Below are 20,666 nucleotides of genomic sequence, written 5' to 3' on the forward strand. Positions count from 1 at the left end.
CCGTGGGGTTTTATACTTTACATTTCTTTACACTTGTGACCTGTTTTGAGTTCATTCGAGTGCACGCGTGTGCTTGCACATGTGGGGTCAGAGAAGGACTTGCAGAGAGGCGTCTAGTCTCTCCTCTCACCGTGTGGGTTCTAGGAACCGAAATCAGGTGGTCAGGCATGGCAGTGTGTGTCTTTTTTCCCCTGACCCATTTTACCAATCGAGACTTAATTTTTAATAAGATGTGAGAGTTAGGTTCCTTGAGAGAGGCCTCAGCAGTTGAGAGCGCTTGCTGCTCTTGCAGATGTCCTGAATTCAGTTCCCAGCACCTATGTGGTGTGGCAACTCCAGCTGCAAGGGATCCAACACCCCGGTCTGGCCTCTCAGTCAACCAACTTCACGTGTGTACATGCAGACACACATAAACACACACATGAATTTAAAAAGCGAATCTTTTTTTAAGGTGTAAGAATCATTTCGGCTCATCGTTTCGCCCGTGAGTACCAACATTGGTTGAAAATGCTACCCTTCCTCCCTAGAAATATTTTTGCATTTCTGTCAGCAGCCGTTCCTTGTGCTTATGAGGGTCTCGCTCTGGACCCTCTCTTCTGTCTCACAAGTCACATGTCTTGACCCCTGGAGCTGTGCAGAAATTCTGAAGTTGATCATAGGTAACTCCTCCCACTCTGTTCCCCTTGTCCTACATTGCTGTGGCCAACTGTCTTGTTTGCTGGCCCTGGCATAGCCCAGCACCACAACACAGGTGGCTTAAGAAACAGAAATGTTTTCACAACTCTAGAGGCTTAACGTTCAAATCGTGTTTCCTTCTAGAAGGGTTGGCTCCTTCTCACAGCAGCGAGGAAAGGATCACTCCAGGCTTCTCCCCGTGACATGTGCAGATGGCCTTTTCTGTGCTCACCTGGCACTCTGTGTGTGTGCACGTGTGTGTGTGTCCAAGCTTCCCCAAGTGTCAGTGGGGTGTGTCAGGACCTGTCCTAATAACCTCATTTGAATTTCCTTTCTCTGTAAAGCTGTCTCTAAATAAGATCACACCCTGAGGTCCTGAAAGTTAAGAAATCAGTGAGAGGCTTTAGGTAAGACAATCCCACACATAACAATGCTCGATGGCCTATGCTTTTGTGTCTAAATTTAAATGGATTGCCTTGAGATTTTAATGGAAATTCTGCTATGTCTCTATATCAAGTTGCTATCATTGTCCCCAGGGTTCTGCACTCCACGGACGTGAGATGCCTCGCCGCCGTTTGTTCAAAGTGTCTTTGATTTCCTCTCTCAGCTTTCTGTGACTACTGCCATTTCGGAGTCCCAACCCGTCTTACACTGGGACCCTAGAGTTCCTGCTTCCTTTTCTTTGGGTGTGAACAGAGCCGTTGGTTCACTTTGGATCACCAAGCGCCCATCAACTTTTCTGTGTTGATTTTTTTTGGTCTCTAAGTTTGCTTTGAGGTTTGTTTTTATTTGTTTCCTTAGGTTTTCTATACATTCTCTGTATTCATCTGTAAACAAGGGCAGTTTTTATTTCTTCCTTTGCAATTTGTGTGTGTGCAAGAGTCTAGCCTTTTACCATCAAGCACGCCATTAACCGTAGGCTCTCTCTATATAACCTGTAGCCAATTGATGGTATTCTCTCTGCTCCTAATTTGTGAAGGTTTTCTTTCCCATGAATGGGAGCTGGATTTCTTCAAAAAACCTTTTATCACCAGTTGATAAATTCATAGGACTTTTCTCTATTAACTGATCAAAAAATGAATTGTATTGATTGGCTTTTAAACAATTGTGCTAATTACTCATTGTTTGCCACATTTTTCCAGCGATAGCAGATTGGGATGGAAGGGCAAACATTCTCTCCATCATAAGCTTGTAGAATTAATTTGCAAGCCTTTTTTCATTTCTTCTGTAGGACTTTCTGGCTAAAGATGTAATTCATGGTCCAGTGACTGCCTGGAATGTAAGAGGCTCTGTGTTTAAACTCTAGTGCTATAAAAAAGAGTCAAATAAGTGTTCAATGATTTAAATTCCCTCAGTATGCGTTTAACTAAGTCTCAAATCTTTTAATATGCTTTTATTTTTTATTTATTTCCATTTATTATTGAATTTTCTTATTTTCTTTTTCTTTCTTTCTTTCTTTCTTTCTTTTTTTCTTTTCTTTTTTAAGATAGAGTCTCAGTGTGTAGTCCTGGCTGTCCTGGAACTCTCTGTGTAGACCAGATTGGCCTCGAACTCACAGAGATCTGTCTGCTTCTGCCTCTGCCTCCAGGATCAATGGTGTGAACCACCATACCCAGCTATTATTGAATTTTCATGGTGAGTTGGTTTCTTTTTGCAGAAATGTCATTTTCCATACATTTGGAAATTTTCTTTTGACTTTGCTTTATAATTTCTAAATTGAATCAATTTAGTCAGAGAACACTTTCCGCGTGGTTTCTATTCTAATTTGTTAAGATGTGTTTTATGGCCCACAATATAGTCAATCTTGTTTAATGTTACATGGCTATTTAAGGGAAAAACTGTATTCTGTGATTATTTGACGGGCGGCCTGTGTTCCATCACTTGCTGGGGGTCTAGTGTCGAGGTCCCAAACACTTGTGAATCTGTCTGTTCTTCCTGCTTTATCAGAGTTTGCTCTGCATGCTTTGAAGCTGTGCTGCTTAGCACTTAAAGCCTTAGGTTTGTTGAACCCTCCCAGTAGAGTGACGCTTGTCATAGTCAGTCTGCCAAGGGCATCTTCATCCTCTTTTCAGTCATAACATATAGGTTCCCTGCACACAGTCAGTGCTTTTCTTGAAAGACATGGTTGGGCCACTTCTACCTGAATGTTCTGGTTTCCTAAGAGAAGTCTGTCCTCCCTTGAGAACTAATGCTTCCTTGCTAGTAACAGCCAATTGAAATCTGAGGGGTTTTGAGATCTTTATCTTTAGTTCTCCAAAGCTGCTTCTGGTGTTCCTTGTTGATGTCAATTTCTTCAGTTGTTCTGTAAGAGACTTCCCTGGTCTCCCTAGTCTTCAGGTTTATGCCCTTTGTGGATTTGCTTTTGAGACTTTCTTGTTAGGATTTGGCAAAGGGGTTTTCTATTCATTTTGATGAAGCGCAGTTTGCCAGTTTTTAATTTATGTTTTGTTTTTGTTTGGTGTGTATGTATGTAACTTAACATTTTTTTATTTTTTTTATTTTTTTTAAATTTATTTATTTATCAAGGATTTCTGCCTCCTCCCCACCACCTCCTCCCATTTCCCTCCCCCTCCCCCGATCAAGTCCCTCTCCCTCATCAGCTGGAAGAGCAATCAGGGTTCCCTGACCTGTGGGAAGTCCAAGGACCGCCCACCTCCATCCAGGTTTAGTAAGTTGAGCATCCAAACTGCCTAGGCTCCCCCAAAGCCAGTATGTGCAGTAGGATCAAAAACCCATTGCCATTGTTCTTGAGTTCTCAGTAGTCCTCAAGAAACTAGACCGTAAAAGGCTAATCAACCCAATTATAAAATGGGGCACTGAGCTGAACAGAGAATTCTCAACAGAAGAAGTTCAAATGGCCAAAAGACACCTAAGGTCATGCTCAACTTCCTTAGCGATCAGGGAAATGCAAATCAAGACAACTTTAAGATACCATCTCACACCTGTCAGAATGGCTAAAATGAAAAACACCAATGATAGCCTATGCTGGAGAGGGTGTGGAGAAAGGGGTACACTCATCCATTGCTGGTGGGAATGCAAACTCGTGCAACCACTTTGGAAAGCAGTGTGGAGGTTCCTCAGGAAATTTGGGATCAACCTACCCCTGGACCCTGTAACTTAACATTTAACCCACACACAGAGATTTTCTACTGTCTCTTTGAGAAAATACATTATTTTAACATTTCACTTCATTTTCTGGTATCATTGGCCTTAATTCTTGAAGGAGGCATGAGTTAAGATCAAAGTTAGGGGCTGGAGAGATAGCTCAGCAGTTAAGAGCACTGGCTGTTCTTGCAGAGAACCCAGGTTCGGTTCCCGGCACCTATGTGGAAGCTCACAACCATCTCTAACTCCAGTTCTAGGGGTTCTAGAACCCTCTTCTGTTGGGCAACAAACACACAGATGGTGCACATACATACAGACATACTGAAAAAACACTCAGACACTTAGATGAGTCTTGATTATTTTTTTTAAAGAATCAAAGTTAATTCTCCTCCCCACCCCCAGTCAAATATCTCATTTGTAAAAAACCTCTCGTTTTTCATATCACATTCCCAGGGTCCTCTTTTGAAAAATCCGTGCAGATTGATTTCTAGATGTCCTCTTCAGTTCTGTCTGTCGGCAGCTACTGCTTGGTTCTGTTCACTTAGTTTACATCACATCCAGTCTTGAAAATCAACCACTACACAGTGCTTCTATTTTGTTAAAAAAAAAAAAAAACTCTTTTGAATGTTCTAGATCCTTTGTATTTCCCACACCAATGAATCACAATAAATGTATGGGATTGGTTTAGGGGAAATAGACATCTTAAAAGCGTCGGCTCTTCCGATCAGTGCATGTGTTTTATCTCTTGGCATGCTTAAATTCTTTGCAATCTCCTCTCATTGCTTATAATAGTTTTACCTTATAGGTTTGCAAATATTCTTGCTGAATTGATTCATAAGCATGTTTTGTATTCCTAACAATATTTGTGGAAATATATGTATCATTTTAGTGTCCAGACACCTGTTGCTCCCATGAAGAAATATGGTCAATCGATTGGTGCTGATATTACATCCTGCAACCTCAACATGCTGGTCTTTGCCGTATCTTCCATCTGAGTAAACACTTGCACGAGAGCACAAGCATGCACTTGCACACACACGTGCACACACACAGCCGATTTATGCTCTGTATTTTTTGCTCAGAGTTGTTCCAGAAGATCTTTTGTAGAATTAAGAAGAAAAGTCTTTGAACATGATGACGCCATCTGTGGATGTCATGACTTCTGTATGCCTTTGATTTATTTTTCTTGTCTTATTGCACTGGCAAAATACAACACTGAATAAAAATGTTGAGAGTGGAATCCTTACCTCAATTCTGTTCTTAGGGGAAAAGATTTATTTTCCTTGTCATGAAACAGCATGCATAGATGGCCTCAATCAAGACAAACACATCCCCTTCTATTTTTATGCTTGAGAAACCATTGAGCTGCATGGCTATATACTTTATCAAGCAGTTTCGATCATATGTTTTTCTTCTTTGTTCTTCCAATATGGAGAAATGAATTGATTTGATGGTTATATCAGCTTTGCCTTCTAGAGATTAGCTCTTTTGAAATATAACATACTGACTTTTACACATGGTTGGATTTTATTTTCTATTGTTTTATGAGAGTCTGTATACACAAAGAATGGTTTTCATTGTTTTAATTAAATTTATTTTTTTGAGGGGAGAGGTACATGTGCCCTGACACATGTGTGGAGCTCAGTGGACAACCTAACTTATAGATGGAAGTTTCTTTCTGTCCTGCCCAGTTCCGCAGCAGTTCAGTCCCAAATAAACACATAGAGGCTTATATTAATTATAAACTGTTTGACCTATTAGCTCAGGCTTATTATTAACTAGCTTTTACAACTTAAATTCACCCAGAATTCTTGTCTATGTTTAGCTTGGGACCTTTTCTCAGTAAGGCATTCTCATCTTGCTTCCTCCGTATCTGGCTGGTGACTGCCTCTCTCTCTGCCTTTTCTCTTCCCAGAATTCTCCTAGTCCGGTTACCCCACCTACACTTTCCTGCCTGGCTTTTATTTAACCAATGTTTTATTAAACCAAGGCAAGTGACAAATCTTTACAGTGCACCAGTGCATTCTCCCATAGCACTAACTCTTTCTACTTGTGGGTCCCTGGAATTAAACTCAGGTGGTCAAGCTTGCAGCAAACTCCCTGATAAGACATCTCCCCAGTCTAATTCTACTTCTGAGACCAGAATAACTCCAGCCATGTAGAATACAGTGAGAATACACCTCTATTTTCACAAAAAGATTTAGAATATATCCTCATAAAATGTTCACTGCACTTCACCAATGATGCCATCTGAGCCTAGACTTCTTTGTTAGATAGCTTTTTTAACTATGAGTGCAAATTTCTTATATGCAGAGACATGACTGAATTTTCTGGTTTTTTGGTTTGGTTTTTTAAAATTTTTTTCATCATTTTCATTTTTTTTATCTTTTTTTTTAATCATTTTCATTTTTTAAGGAATTTCCCAAGTCATCTAAGTTGACAAGTGGTCAAATTCAGTTTATCATAATGTTTCACTGTTGCTATTTTTAGTTCTTTAATTTTTTTACTTTATACACGTGTCTGTGAGCATATGTGTAGTGCGTGGAGACGAGAGGAAGGCATCGTGTATCCTTCTCCATCACTATTCTCTTGAGACAGAATCTCTCTCTAAACCTAGAGCTAAGCTAGAAGTCAGCAAGTTCCAGCGGTCCTCCTGCCTCCACTTCCCACAGCCTTGGAGTTGAAGGTGTGGGTGGCTACACCTAGATTTGTAGTGGGTGCTGGGGATTTGAACTTAGGTCCTCATGTTTGCAAGCAAGTGCTCTTACCAGCTAAACCATCCCAAGCTCTGCATTTGTTGCTATTTTCTTTTCTTTTTTTTTTTTAGTTTTTCGAGACAGGGTTTCTCTGTAGCTTTGGAGCCTGTCCTGGCACTAGCTCTTGTAAACCAGGCTGGTCTCGAACTCACAGAGATCCGCCTGCCTCTGCCTCCCGAGTGCTGGGATTAAAGGCGTGTGCCACCACCGCCCGGCCGCTATTTTCATTTTTAAAGTACTTTGTTCATTTTTTTGTGTGTGTATGCATGTGTGCCCCGTCTCTGTGTGTGTGTGTGTGTGTGTGTGTGTGTGTGTGTGTGTGTGTGTGAATAGGTGGCCATGAAGGCCAGAAAAGAGCATCAGATCCCCCACAGAGCTTGAGTAACAGGGGGTTGTGAGACACCTGACATGGGTGCTGGGGACTGACCTGAGGTCCTCTGCAAGAAGGGCTCTTAACCACTGAGCCGTCCTTTCGATCCTGTTGCTATTTCCAGGCTGATTAAACCTGCTGAGTCAACAACCCCTACAGCCAAGCTTCAGTCTGAGGCATTTGTCATGTGCATCCTCTCTGGGTTTTTTGTTTTGTTTTGTTCGTGTTGTCTTTTGTTTGTTTGTTTGTTTTGTCTTTTCTAGGGAGTGGTATACTGATGTTATTGATCTTAAATATCAATTTTTGGTTTCACGGATTTTTTCCCCTATTGTTTTTCTATCTTCTATTTCACTGAATCTTATTCTGCCGTTTAAATTTAAAGCAAAGTAATTAAAATTAAGTAAAAATTTTCAACTTCTACCTTCAGTCCCGTTAGCTACATCTTTGGTACCAACTGCACTGGTTTGAGCATCTCCACCCTTGGGGCCTGGAGTGATGACCTTGCAGAAGGGTGGGGTTCACTTTCCAAGCACCCACTTCTCTAGCTCAGCATCTTTCCTAAGTTCTCGGAGGTTTCTAGGAGGACTGCTCATCCTGTCCTCTCCATGGCCCGACCTTGGACACAGCTTTGGACCTGTGGCCACCTTCCTCCTCCCTGATCTTTGGAGCTTTCTCTCCTTCCTAGTTTCTACTTCTGGAGGCACGCACTTCTCAGAGAGCCACATGTTTCAGTCTGCCCGACTCACAGCTCCCAGGACCTGAGCTCCATGGGCTCCCATCCAGAGGAGACATTACGCTCCCACAGGTCCCAGACACAATTGCTATTAGGATGGATGGGAAGGGCAGTGAACAGATTCATGTCACTTTTGACCCCGGTATGACCAGTGGGGTAGGAACTAGGGACAGAAGCTGACAGAACCAGATTCCTTGATTTGTACATCCCCACCCTGGGTTTCCCAGAAAGACGACTCCATCTCACTGGGCCCAGCCAAGTTCAGGGTGAGGCAGACTATTCAGGAGGTAATGAGTGACACCTTGGGCTGAGTGTGGAACGGAGTACTGGTGCGACATAGGTGCTCTGGCAATGCCAGACTTTAGCCTCTCCCTTCTGGGCTTCTGGGAGGCCCTGGTTTGCTTTAACAAAGGTGCAAGCAACTTGACCTGCCTTCCGACCAGGCCCCTGACCACCTGTCTGGTGCTCAAAGCCCATGAATCACCCGGCCCTCACAGGAGGAAGCAGTGATAACCCCAGACCCCAGCAGGGCCACCCGGATGCTGTCTGTCTTAATCTGGCTGGTTGGGCTCAGCACAGCCTACTCTTCCCTGCCCCAGAACCTATTCAAGCTCCCAGTGTCACTAACGCTGGCTTACATACCCGACCATTGTCCCCCCATGTCCCCACTTCTCCCCTGTCTGTATACCATAGTCTCTTGCTTGCAATCGCTTTCCTTCCCGAAGCAGGCCACCATCTCTCTTTGTAACACCCACTCAGAGAGTCCTCTTCTGAAAACCACTACTATTTCACTCTGTCTCCTCCAGGGGCCTGATCACTCAGACCTCCATAAACTAATTGTCCCCAGCATGGCTCCCAACCATAGGATAGAGGTCAAGTATTCAGACTGTCTTCTGAGACAAATGGGCCATGGGGAGGCTTGCTTGACTGTAGCAGGCTTTCCTGGACCACCAGCCCTCAAATGACACAGAGACTTATTGTTAATTATGGATGCTTGGCTTTCTCTTAGGCTTGTTTCTAGCCAGCTCCTTTTTAACTTAAATTAACCCATTTCTGTTCATCTATGTGCTGCCCTGAGGCTCGTTTACCTCATCTCTACACTATCCATCCTGCTTTCCTGCCTGCTTCCCCCATGGCTGGCTGGCTGTGGCTTCCTTTTTCTCTCTGCCCATCAGCCCCACCTGTCTCTCCTCTGCCTAGCTGTTGGCTGTTCAGCTTTTTTATTAGATCAATCACGCAATGTGAAACAGCAATGCATCTTTATATAGTTAAACAATTATTCTGTAACACAAACAAATGCAACACATCTTTTCATAGTTAAACAAATATTCTATTCCACAACGCTTGATCACCCCAAGGATGTCATTCCCTGCTTGGCTGTGGGAGTTGAGAAGGTCGGGGAGCAAAACGTTAGGACCCTGTTAACAGGTTGAGCTGAAGGTGGCCAGAAGAGACTGTGTTTTGAAGCTGAACATAGGGATGACAAGGCAGTGCGACCCAGACAGAAGAGGATCCTTGCTGGGGGTGCGGTCTCTGCACAGGGCCCCTTCTCTCTGAATCAGGAGGACATGGCCTGAAGTCCTGGACAGCTTTCAGAATTATCTCACAGTCTGCCCATCCGAGGAAAGGGCAAAGGATTTCATCACGCGGAGCCATGGAGACAACTAAATGATACAGAGTTTACTACAAAAATAAACAAACAAACCCAGAGGGAAAATACAAAAGAATAAAGCCCAGAAATGTCACCTGCCTATGCACCCCAGCCCTAGCTGCTCCCTCTGAACAGGAGCTAGCCACCTGCCCTGGCAGGTTGCTATCACAGACAACCCTAACCCCCTAGACAGTTATGATGACAATTCCATGGCAGGAGCCGCTCTCCCATTGGGCTACCAGGCCCCCTGTGATACTGGTATGACACACAACATAGATCCCAAATGTGGATAGGGCGTGCCAACACTCAGCCGTGAACTGCACTGTGTCCAGAAGGTAGAGCCGGGCAGCTTAGAGCAAGGAAGCAAAGTTTGTCTCCCCAACTTTTGGGTGAAATGGATGGCTGCTGACCAGCTTAAGGACCGAGGCCGCTCCGTACGACCTTTCCAGGAGCTGGCATAGAGAAGACGTAGCTTATCGCTGTAATCCGGGTGGTGTCCCGGGGAAACATGACTGTTCCCAGGTCACAGTCAGTAGGAACTCCTCCCAAGTGGTCAGAGATCCTGAGGGGCTCTAGAAAAAAAGGGGGCATGCTGTTCTCCTCAACTGCCAAAGGAGGAAGGAAACTCTGATGCTCCCCAAGCCAGGGCCAGCTGCACCCTGGAACCAATCCCACTGCCCAGGGGACTCTAAATGTTTGCATAAGAGTCCCCGGGTGTGCATGAGGCTCAGGATGGGAGGGTGCTTGCCCATCACACACAGCACCCTGGGTACCACATTAAAGCAGTGTGGTGGCACATGCCTGTAAACCCAGCACGCAGGAGATGGGTACAGGAAAATCAAGGCTAGCCTCAGTTACATAGAGAGTTTGAAGCCAGCCTGGGCTATCAGAGACTCTGTCTCATAAGAAAAGACACACATAAAAGAGAAAATATTGGCCTATTACTACTGGACACTGCACAGAAAGAACTGTCTCTCTGTGACAAAAAGAAAAATAAAATAAAGACAGTTGGAACCATATCTAGGTGGCCTGTGTGCTTATTAAATCAACCAACATGGAAGAAAGTGCCTCTGGTCTCCTGTGTGACACAGCCTATCCTCTCCCACTCAAGGCTAGGTAGCCCCAGAATTCGGCCATGGGGGGGCACTAACACTCAGACCCTATTGCACTTGGCTCAAATTCAGTCACGTTGGGAGAATGGCACTATTGCCCCATTTTACAAAGAGAAAACTAAGGTCCCCAGTCACTGGGTTAGGGAAGGCAAAGGACCCCACCCTGACATCAGTACCAGAAGCAGGACTCACCCCCTCTTTCTGCTCCTTCCTGCCACCCCCAGTACATCCGCTGTTTGGTAAACACCACGCACAGGGGCAGGGCCGGATTCTGATTTGGAAACTACTCAGGCTGCATCAAGGGGCCTAGTGTGGCCCGGCCAACGGAGGACAATTAATTACTGGGATCATGTAGAGGCCGGGCTAGGGCCCAGCGCCGGGTGTTTACACCACACTCGTCTGTTTGGGGCCGGCAAATCCGTGTCAGATGTTAATGGAACTGCATCATTTTTCTGCCGAGGTGGCATCCCGGGTTGGGGCGGGGAGTTGGATGAGGAGGAGGCCGACTGGACCCAGACTGGGCGGTGGGCGGCTCAGGAGAGAGGCTACCATCTGTCAGGCTGCAGACAGACTGGCCCACTCTCCTCCCATGGCCTTCCCTCCCTCCACAGTGGACAACACTGCCCAGCATGTCCAACCTCGCAATAGAGCCTGTGGCGGGGGCAGGGAGGGCGGTTCTGGGCACAGAAAGAGTGTGAATTGCAAAATGTGACAAAGTCTATATTATAAGGATGCCAAGACCGGGGAACACTAAGTGTTAAGCATCGAGTCAAGAGAACATTCCAGGAGGCTCTGGTCACAGGGGTTCAAGGTTGCCTGACATTGCCAGGCAGCCTCCACCTGACCTTCCGTCTCAGGACCAGCAAGCAAGGCTTGAGAGGTAGGCCTGGCCACAGGAAGGAAGGAACACATTGCTTCCTTCTCTTGCAACTGGCAATGCCCTTCCATCAGGAAAGCAATGCAAGAATCAGCCAGGAGAGGGAAATGGCCCTGCCCAGAGTTCCCCAGGAAGCCAGGTCCTCTGGGCAGAATTACTTCCTCCAGGAGTCTGGAGGGGAGAAGTTAGCCTAGAGTTCCTCCAAGGGATGCGAGAGTCACTCTCCCCACTCTGCAGATGACAGAGCTGAGCCTCCATAGCCAGAGTGGTTGAGGGCTTGCCAAGGTCTGGGAAAGATGGCACTTCCCTCTGTCTGTCATCCTTACCTCCCAGCTCCTCTTCAACCAACGTGATCCTCCCCCAGGACCTGTGCATAGTCTGTCCCCTTAGATCAGCAGTCTCTCCCTGGGATCTCAGTGCTCTGTGTGCTCAAGACACCTCCTCAGGAAGACCTTCAAGTCCAGACAGCCTGGCACGTTCCCAGTTGCCCCTTCTGTGGACCTAGGCTTAAGAGCCAAGTAAGTCACAAGAAAGTATGGGGGCCCTGTCTAGTACACAGCAGACACATGGGAAATATGACCACACCAGCTACAGGGCCACTTTGGAAAGGTATGGCTTTCAGCCCCGATACCCTGTGACTTACTCCAAGTTCTTGTGCCACCTTCTCAGAGGGTTATAGTAAACCTTGACAGTAGGCCTCTCAACTCTCCTATGGAACCAGTGTCCAGTGCCATGAACCCTTAATGGCCATCTATCCCAGTCCTGCCCTGCCTTAGTGTCCCCGTCTGTGAAGTGGAACCATTGTTTAGGGCACAGCAGTCTAGGGTGGATGCAGACCCAGGTCAGCCTGGGGACAGAAAAGGGAGTAGTGGAGGGTGGTGGCCGAGATCCTTGCAGGGGCCTAGGGCTCAGGGAAACTTTGAGAGCTGCCCTCCTGGGCACCATCTGCAACAGAGTAGAAACCCAAGAGTCGTGGAACTGATTAGGCTTCACTTTTAACGTCTGCACTAGCAGCTGTGAGACACTGTGCCTCAGTTTCCCCTTTTTTCAGAGTGGTTGTGTCATGTGTATAAGACATGGTCTTGACACTTGTGCTTAAGGCAGCTACTGACCGAATTGATGTCATTTTTCTTGTCTCCTTCCCCAGCTCGGGTAACTTTGTTTTATGCCCTAGGGGAGAAGTAACTGCCAGTCACTGGCCTGTTCCCAGCCCTGCCCTGCCCCCTGGTGTTCATTCTGAGCATTACCCCCACGGGCTCCCAATTAGATCTATTTCTGCCAACAGGTTCAGGACAAAGGACCTAGGTATCAAAATAAGCAGGGCACACAGGGGTAAACCGGGTCACTGTCTTGCTGATCTCCCTGCCATGCATAGAGAAGATGAGAACACGCCAGGGGCAGGGCTGAGAAAGCGGCTCTCCTATGCTCCCTCTGCTTACTTGGGGCCAACTCCAAAATCCTCAATGTGGGCTCCCTGGGGCCTGCTCAGATCTAGCATTTTGGTCCCTCATTTTGGTCCATGGTTCTGTCTGAGCAGCCTGAGGTCTGGTTGACAGGGAAGTGTCATCTCCAACGGAGCTGCACTGGGACTCTTCCTGGCAACTCACAAAAGCCAGTGATTCAGAGTGAAGGAGCTGGGCCTCGTGGGTTCTTCCCGTGTTCTTTGGCCACAGATATACAGCCTGCCTGGCACACAGCAAAAGCCAGCTGGCTGGAAGGGGGCATGGATTGCAGCCAGGCCCTGGGAAACACTGGATGGCGTTGGGAAGTTCTTCCCAGACCCAGGATCCTCAGCTCCCTGACAGCCCTCACGGCCACCTGCTGCGGGTATCCTGGGCTCCAAGCTTGTCAACTTGAGGGTGGCGTGAGGCCCAGATGTTGGCCATGGGGTGTGGCTGCACGGAGGCACCAGGGCTGAGTGCTGACTCCTACCTTCAGGGATGAGGTGGGGGCAATCTCTGGGGTGAAGGGTCATCAGACCACCCCACGGCTCATTGGGGTTGAGAGCATGAGAGGTGCCTGAAGCTTGTAGCTCAGCACGAGCCCGAGGTGCCACCTAGTGGCAACACTGAGACCCACCCCCCTGGAAAGGGTTGCGTAGCACCCTACCCCACCCAGGGACAAAAAGGTTGTGTGGCCCCTCCCACCCCACCCGGGACTGACGCAGCCACAGCTCAGGTTGGAGCCTCTCTTCTGAGCATCCAGCAGGCACCAGAGAACACAAGGCTTAAAGAAAAGGGGCCCACCCAAGGTCACGTGATATGTTACATGTCAATAGGCACAAGGAATCCCAGCCACCAGTCCATATCCATCCCCTGGGCAAGTGTTTCCAGGCTGGCTTAGGGCACTGATAGAGTCTCGCGCTATCTCCTTGTATCTGGATGACTTTGGCTACACACTGGCCTCCAGTTCCTTATGAAGAAAATAGAAACCCAGGAGCACATGGGGCTGGGAGGGCACAGGGTCTTGCTCAGAGGGCAGAGTCACTTCCTGTCACTGGACCTTCTTTCTCACACAGTTGAGGTGTGGTCTGAGAGACTCACACCTGTTCTTGTTCACCTGCTGCCATCAGCGTCCTCCCCAAACAGAAGGAGCCTCGTCTCTCAGTCACCTGGCCTCCACGATGGCCACTCTGTGATGACATTGCAGAGAATGGGAAAGGCAGCTGCTGTTGGCTGGCTGCAAATAACATCAATGGGGGCCAAAAGATGCACCCCAGGGATGCACCTAGCCAGAGCCCACGGGAGTCGAGGCGCCTCACATACTGGGAGGATTGGAGGCCTTCGCACTGGGCCCTGGCTGGGCTATAGGACTAGGGCCTCAGGCTGCCACCCTTGGGACCCCAGGAGCTCTTCTGAATGGATACTCCTGCTTGACATTTGAGTGGCATGGTGGCTTTGGAGTCCAGCCTGAGGCTCTCCCTGGGGAGTGCTGCACCCACAGCCCAGGCAGGGGAGCTGGCCCCATCCCCACAAGTCCCACAGGTGACAGAAGGGTATGGGAAGGAAGCAAGTATGACAAAGACATGGTTCTGTACAAAACCTGAAATATTTTTACTTTTTTAAAACTTTGGTCTAAGTTGCCTTAGACCTCATGGACTCGATACAAGAGTAATATGAACTGGGAAATAGAACACTTTAATAGCCACGATAAACTTTGTTAGAAATGTACATGTCGCCAAAATAATAATAAAATTAAAAAGAGAAGGAGAGAGAACAGCTTGATGCCCGGGTTAAGATTATAGAAATGTTCACAAGGACGGGGTCAAGGAAACTTTAAAAACACCAGTTCTGAGTAAGCCTGGGGCCCGCGAGATGCCCCTCTCCCAGCCCCGGGCCCTGGGGACGGCGTCCCTCCAAACAGGTCAAGTGGGAGTGGATAAGGCCTCCGCCAAGCTGCATCTCCTCATGGACAACACATCCAGGTAACGGGTGTAGAAACAAACCTCTTAAGAAATGTACAAATATAAAAAGCTACAAACATTAATAAATTACAGCATCACGAAACACAAATACTTCACAAGGTGCTAGTAAAAGAACTGCATCCCCGACCCCCATCACACACGAAGGAGAGCGAAGAGCTGGTGTAAGACTGGAGACGCGGCTGCAGGGCGTGTGGGAAGGGATCTGTACTATCCGCTCTGAGAGACAGAGTGTAAGGCTGCGCAGGCGCCGTTGTTTTTCAGGCAATACCTTAGTTTCTAAGAGGAAAATAAGAAGAGTAACAAAAGGAAAGGAAAGAAAGAAAAGGGGGTGGAGTCAGAACCCAGCCGTCCATCAAAGCCGGGGTGGGGGAGCAAAAACTCGTATAAAGGTTAATGAAGGACTCTATAGAAAGAAATTCCTAGAGATACTTTTGCTCTTATAAAAAAGAAGTCATTTAAAAAGCTATTTACACGCTACATTCTATGAAAAATATGCTTCCGGAAATACATCTAAAATGAAAATACAGGATTGCCTGAGAAACAAACCCAGCCCCTCTGTGTCGATGGGTGGACACGCCACCTGGGATGGCCCATGCTCATGATGCCACCCAGGGGTTCAGACAAGCGCTGCCATGCTGGCTCCAGCCCTGTGGCCCTGCCCACCTGTCTGCCCACTTAGGGCAGGGTGCCTCGGCCTAGAAGTGCTGTTCTAGAGTGAGGCCCCTCCACGTGGCTTAGCCTGGGTCCCCTGGACCCTAAGACGTGGCTGAGCTGTCACCCTTCCCCTGTGACCCCACAGTGGCTCCTCCACCCACTAACACACCAACCTAACTGTGGGTCCTGACAACCCCACATGTCTGCAGGCATCTGGGGTGCGACACCCGCTATCTAGCCTGCTACCTGCCAGCCAGGGAGCTGGGGCAACCTCTCCTCACTGGCCAAGTGCTGTAAGACTCACTCAGGAAGAGGAGGGAGGAGACATTCGCTACCCCACAGCTCTTCTCTTTCTCTGTGTCCTTTGCCTTGTTTTATGCCTTTGGAGGCTGCCAGCCTGGGGCCAGCTCGGACTCGGGCTGGTGAGCGTGGCTCACTGCACCTTCCTTGAAGGCCTCATGCTCCCAAGCAGAACCGTAGAGGTCACCAGTCTCTGGTGGGGTGCCTGGAGGCTGTCCTGAAACCGGAATGGTCCTTAAGTTGGCAGGGCCACCTTCAGGAACTGGTCACTCTAAGCAACTTGAGAAAGGATGTCCGTGTTCACAAGGGACGGCCATGCTCCGCTCGCTCCACCTGCTCAAGGGACAGATGCTCGTGTTGGGGAGAGGTGGCTGGGAGGAGGCAAGGCCCTCCCTGGGCCAGGCAGCACAGCCACCCTCCTGGGAGGGGCTGATGTAGCGGGGCTCCGGGGGTCCTGAGCAGAGCAGAAGGATCCTGGCTTTCCAAGCCTTAGAGGAGTAGTTTCCCATTCCGATGGATCTTCAAGATCTTTCCAAGCCTTTGCTTGGCGGTGGCCATGCCCTTTTTTGTACGTTTTCCTACAGAGGTGAGGAGAGATTTTTTTTTTTTTTGAAAGAAGTCAAGAGTGACAGGTAGAGCAGGATGGGCTCCCACAGGCCCCCTAAGCCCCACCCACCTCTATAAAATCAGTCAGCTAGGCTGAGCCCTGGGCTCAGAAGTCCCTCATGGAGCCAAACACTAGGAGGTACAGACAGCATCCTAGACTTGGTTCAGGATGGCATGACTAGGATGTGAGGCCGCCCTGGCCCCACCCTCGGCAACAGGGCCATCTCAAGAGCCACCAAACTGTGGCCACTAGACCCAGGCTGGGGTGTGGGTAAGCAGGATGAGGGAGACTACAGGGTGCCACAAGGCCTGGCTGGTATGACACTAAGCCATAGAGGGGCTCAACCGACCAGCCTGGCTTATATCACACCCAGCTTCACCTGTGGCAAACGCTGATCACATGCCTGTCAGAGCCCTGAGCTGAGGTCGATTCCTGAAGTTTGCAATCAATAAGCCCTGTTCAGGCCTTATCTCCTGACTTCAGACTATCTGTGTCACATGACTGAGCAGCAAACAATTGTGTGAAGGGCGGGGGCCATGCAGATGCATGGACACAACTGTCTCAGATGCCCAGGACCTGCCGCCTGGAGGGCAGAATCCCCCTTGCAGTGTGCTTCCTAAGGGCAGGGGCAGACAGGGCAAAAGGGGTACCTTTGGCAGCAGTGTTGTTGGGGGATGATGCAGAAGGCCGCCTCTGTGTGAGAAAGACTCCAGGGGCCATGGGCTGGGAGGCACGGCCAGCCTGGGCCCCTGCGAACGTGCCGGCTGCTGTGTATTCGTGATCAGCCAGGCTACTGCTGTGTGATTCAGGTAGGGGCTCAGGTGAGCTGCCCTCCTGTGAGGCCTGGCTGCTGGCTGTGCTGGTGGAGGCCGGGGTGGTGGAGGCTGGGGTGGTGGAGGCCGGAGTGGTGGAGGCTGGGGTGGTGGAGGCCGAGGTGGTACCCGTGGAGGCGGAGGCGGAGGTGGAGATGGAGGGGGAGGCAGTGTTAGGAGTCGGCTTCCTTTTGCTGTTCTTCTTCTTCCTGTTTTTCTGCTCCTCCTAAGAATAAAGTGTGGAGGTGTGCTACCCATCATCTGCCCCAGACACATCACGGTGGGGCACAGTCAGCTCAGCCTCCACCCAGATGCAGGCTTCAAGGGGCTCAGAGCTCCGCCAGGCAGGGAGCACAGAGGAGTGGGCTGGGGGGGCTCTCCCACCGAGCCTACGGCAGAAAGACTGGCCCATGTGAGCCCACTGTGAGTTCTGCCAACAGATGACCCATCAGAGTAGATGAGAGGAGCAGGTGGAGGTGCCCCAGCTCCTGCCTGTGGGTACCACTTAAGTGCCAGGACCCTTGGGATGGGAGGAGTCCCCAGAGGTACTCAGTGAAGGCATCCTGGGCACCGAGAGTAATCATGCTGTTAGTGAGAAGTGCCTGTCTGGAGTAAGGGGCATGGGGCTGTTTTCCTGGCTCCCCTGTACCTCCTTGGAATCTGGAGCCACTCTCCTGCCTGCCAGTCCCTAGCCCTGGCAGTCTGCACAAGCGGGCAGTGGTTGAGGTGTCTGGAGGTAGGCCTAACTTCACACAATGGAGACTTGCTCTTGTCGGGAAAGTCAGTCTTCTCACCTGCTGGGACAGCTTGGCTGCAGCAGCTGCTAGTCCAGTCTCTATAGAGGCCACTCTGGTCCCCTCACGCACAGGCCTGTCCTGTCTTGGCACCGATGGGCCGACTCTGGCTGTGGAAGACATGGAAAATGCAAACCAGTTAGTCAGGTGCTGGAAGTGGTGGTCATTCACCCCAGACCATCTCTGAGTCTGGGGGACCACAAATATCTAATTGTCTGCATGGGAAGTCAGATCTCATCTGCTCTCCCCAGGTTGGGCCATGCTGAGGAATCTATGAGGCAGTATGGAAGGCCCAGCAAACCGGGCAGGGGAAGCTAGGTAGGCAGGGAACCTTGAAAGGTGGAGATGCCTGATCCCACCCACCACCCCAGCATGTGTCTGGTGCCCCTCCTAGATCTTCTAACCCAGCACTCTGGAAAGGAGGGGACCAAGTGAGAAGGATCTAAAGTAAGGTCTATGCTCAGAGGTCCCAATACACAAAGCAGAGCCCCAGTTGGGGCCCTATGGGGAGCTGATCAATCTCCTCTGGGCATGTCTAGAGCCACACCTACGTCCACATATCAGGTCCCCAGCCCAGCTCTACCTGTGGGGCTGTAGGGGGCATCGTCTGAACCTTTCCTCTTCTTTGACCGGGACTTGAAGACAGGATTATCTTCGTCAGACTCCAGTGACGGGTAAACTGAAGGAGGCAATGGGAAAGCAGGCCCCTGAGTGGTTGGGTACAGCCAGGGCTGGGGGGGGGGAGGTGCTGCAGTGGCTCAGGGACCTTCCTGAGTGGTGGCCCCAGATCTGTCCTTAGGTTCTCAGACTTGCTGTACAATTGGAACTGCACAGTAAGGGCACCTACACTTGGCAGGAGTGTGTGTACAGGCTGCCAGCCACACCCACCCCAGGCTGGCCTGGTGCCTGGTGCCTCAGTCACTCTCCTCAGCTCCCTCAGGAGCCCGAGACACGCTACAGTGGGGAGTGAGAAACGGAGGCAACTGGGCTAATTCCACCGTCTGAAGCCCTGAGACCCTCCTAGCAAACTGGAAGAAGGTGCCTGCCTAGTAGCGTACATGGTCATTGGAGCATTCCTGGCTCAGGGACCTCCCCCCCCACCCTGTAGTGACCCCTGCACTGTGGGTCCACCAGAATGACACTGGACTAAACCCATGTTAGCCCTGTAGATAAGGAGCCTGGACCAGCAACACTGATGGAATGTTCCCTGAGGTAGGGTGAAGAAGAAATCAGGTGCCTAAGTCAGGCAGATTATGCTGGTAGGCAGCCTGGTGACTGTGTCCACGGCAGAAGGCCAGAGCTTTGCTGGTTTCTGCAGGGTCATCCTTGGGCCTAAGTTTCTCCATCTTACAGGCAGGGTGGGTACAATGACCCCAAAGCTCTGTCACTGCAAAATGTTCAGTTGAATGGACACTTGTCAGCCAAGGCCTCAGAGAGCTAAATACACAGTGACCTATGACCCAGCAGGGCCCTCTCAGAAACACGGCAAAGGAACCGAGGAACCTGTACATGTTCCCAGCAGCCAAAAGAAGAGGCCAAGGGCCCAGGGATGAATGCATGCAAGGACTTACGGTACACTTCCTACACACAGGAAAGAATATTACTCAGCCTGAAAAAGGAAGGAAATTCTGGCACATGCCACAGTATGGACAGACCCACAAAAGGTCACATGTTATATGACTCATTTAGATAATGGATCTTGAACAAATCCTCAAAGACCTGAAGAACACGACAAGCGGTCAGGGCTGGGGGAGGGGTGAACTGTGGATGGGGACAGAGTTTCCTCATGGGAAGACATTCTGAAACGGACCATGGCTTTAGTTACCCAGGCCACCAAAGGATCGTGTTTTGTTTTATTTGAGACAGGGTCTTACTGTGTAGCCTTGGTTAGCCTTGGAATTCACTTTATAGACCAGGGTGGCCCAGAACACAGAGATCCTCCTTGTCTGTGTCTCCAGAGTGCTAGTATTAAAGGCATGCACCACCACACTCCAGTCCAAGATGAATTTTACAGTCTGGACTATATGTACCATGAACCTCCTTGATCTGTTCCTGGCCAGTGCTGCTCCCTACAGGCAGAGGCCCTGGCCTGCAGCCACACTCACCATAGTCTGAGTCCTTGAAGCAGGCATCCAGGTGGTCCTGCTCCTCGTAGTCCTCCAGATCCACACTGTTCTTGGCAGTCCTCTTCAGCAGGCGCTTGCTTGTGCCTTTGCTGCCACCACCATTCTTCCGGGCACCATGGGCTGCCAGTGAACCACCCTTGGCCTGGCCAGTGCCCCATGTGGTCTGCAGGCAGGAGTCAGAGGCCTGCAGGTTGGCCATGGACAGCATTCCCTGAATGGCTTCCTGTGTGCTGGGGGAGGCAGGGGGCTGGCTGGGGACACAGAGAGACAACAGGCACTCAGCCATGGCCCTTGGCCCACAGCCCAGGACATTTGGATCTTAGACTAGAGCTCATAGCCCACAATCCACAATTTGTAGTTCAAGGTGCTGTAACTGCAGCCCAAAGCCCAGGGCTGCACACACACCTGGCCTGGACAACCAACAGATGACAGAGAGCGGTGTGCACGGACTGGTGACTTAGCAGTGGGAAGGCCTGGCCGGCCCTTCTGTACTCTCAGCCACACTCTGGGAAAGGAATAGACATGGGTCACAAGAAAACGCATAGAGCGCAGATGGATTGGATCAGATCTCACACCGTCACCCAATGGTTCTTACAACTTGAGTTGGCCAGAGGTTCAGCTGCCTATGTCTTTTCATCTACACCTGCACCCTCATCTACACCTGCACACA

At 49.4% G+C, this 20,666-nt stretch overlaps 1 protein-coding gene across 1 annotated transcript in view; it reads right to left on the bottom strand.

Annotated features, from left to right (window-relative positions):
- Positions 1-14,308: 14,308 nt before the first annotated feature.
- The window catches only part of Phf2 (PHD finger protein 2), a 33,017-nt gene continuing 26,659 nt past the window's right edge, over positions 14,309-20,666 (bottom strand). Inside the window, exons 17-21 of the mRNA XM_005355158.3 lie at positions 19,976-20,247; positions 18,454-18,549; positions 17,871-17,980; positions 16,915-17,302; positions 14,309-16,235 (exon numbers count right to left, since the gene is read on the bottom strand). Coding sequence (XP_005355215.1) covers positions 16,147-16,235; positions 16,915-17,302; positions 17,871-17,980; positions 18,454-18,549; positions 19,976-20,247 — 955 coding nt within the window. The 3' untranslated portion in view covers positions 14,309-16,146. The remainder of the gene's footprint in view (positions 16,236-16,914; positions 17,303-17,870; positions 17,981-18,453; positions 18,550-19,975; positions 20,248-20,666) is intronic.

Source organism: Microtus ochrogaster, chromosome 16 (assembly GCF_000317375.1).
Source record: "Microtus ochrogaster isolate Prairie Vole_2 chromosome 16, MicOch1.0, whole genome shotgun sequence".
Classification (NCBI taxonomy): Eukaryota; Metazoa; Chordata; class Mammalia; order Rodentia; family Cricetidae; genus Microtus; species Microtus ochrogaster.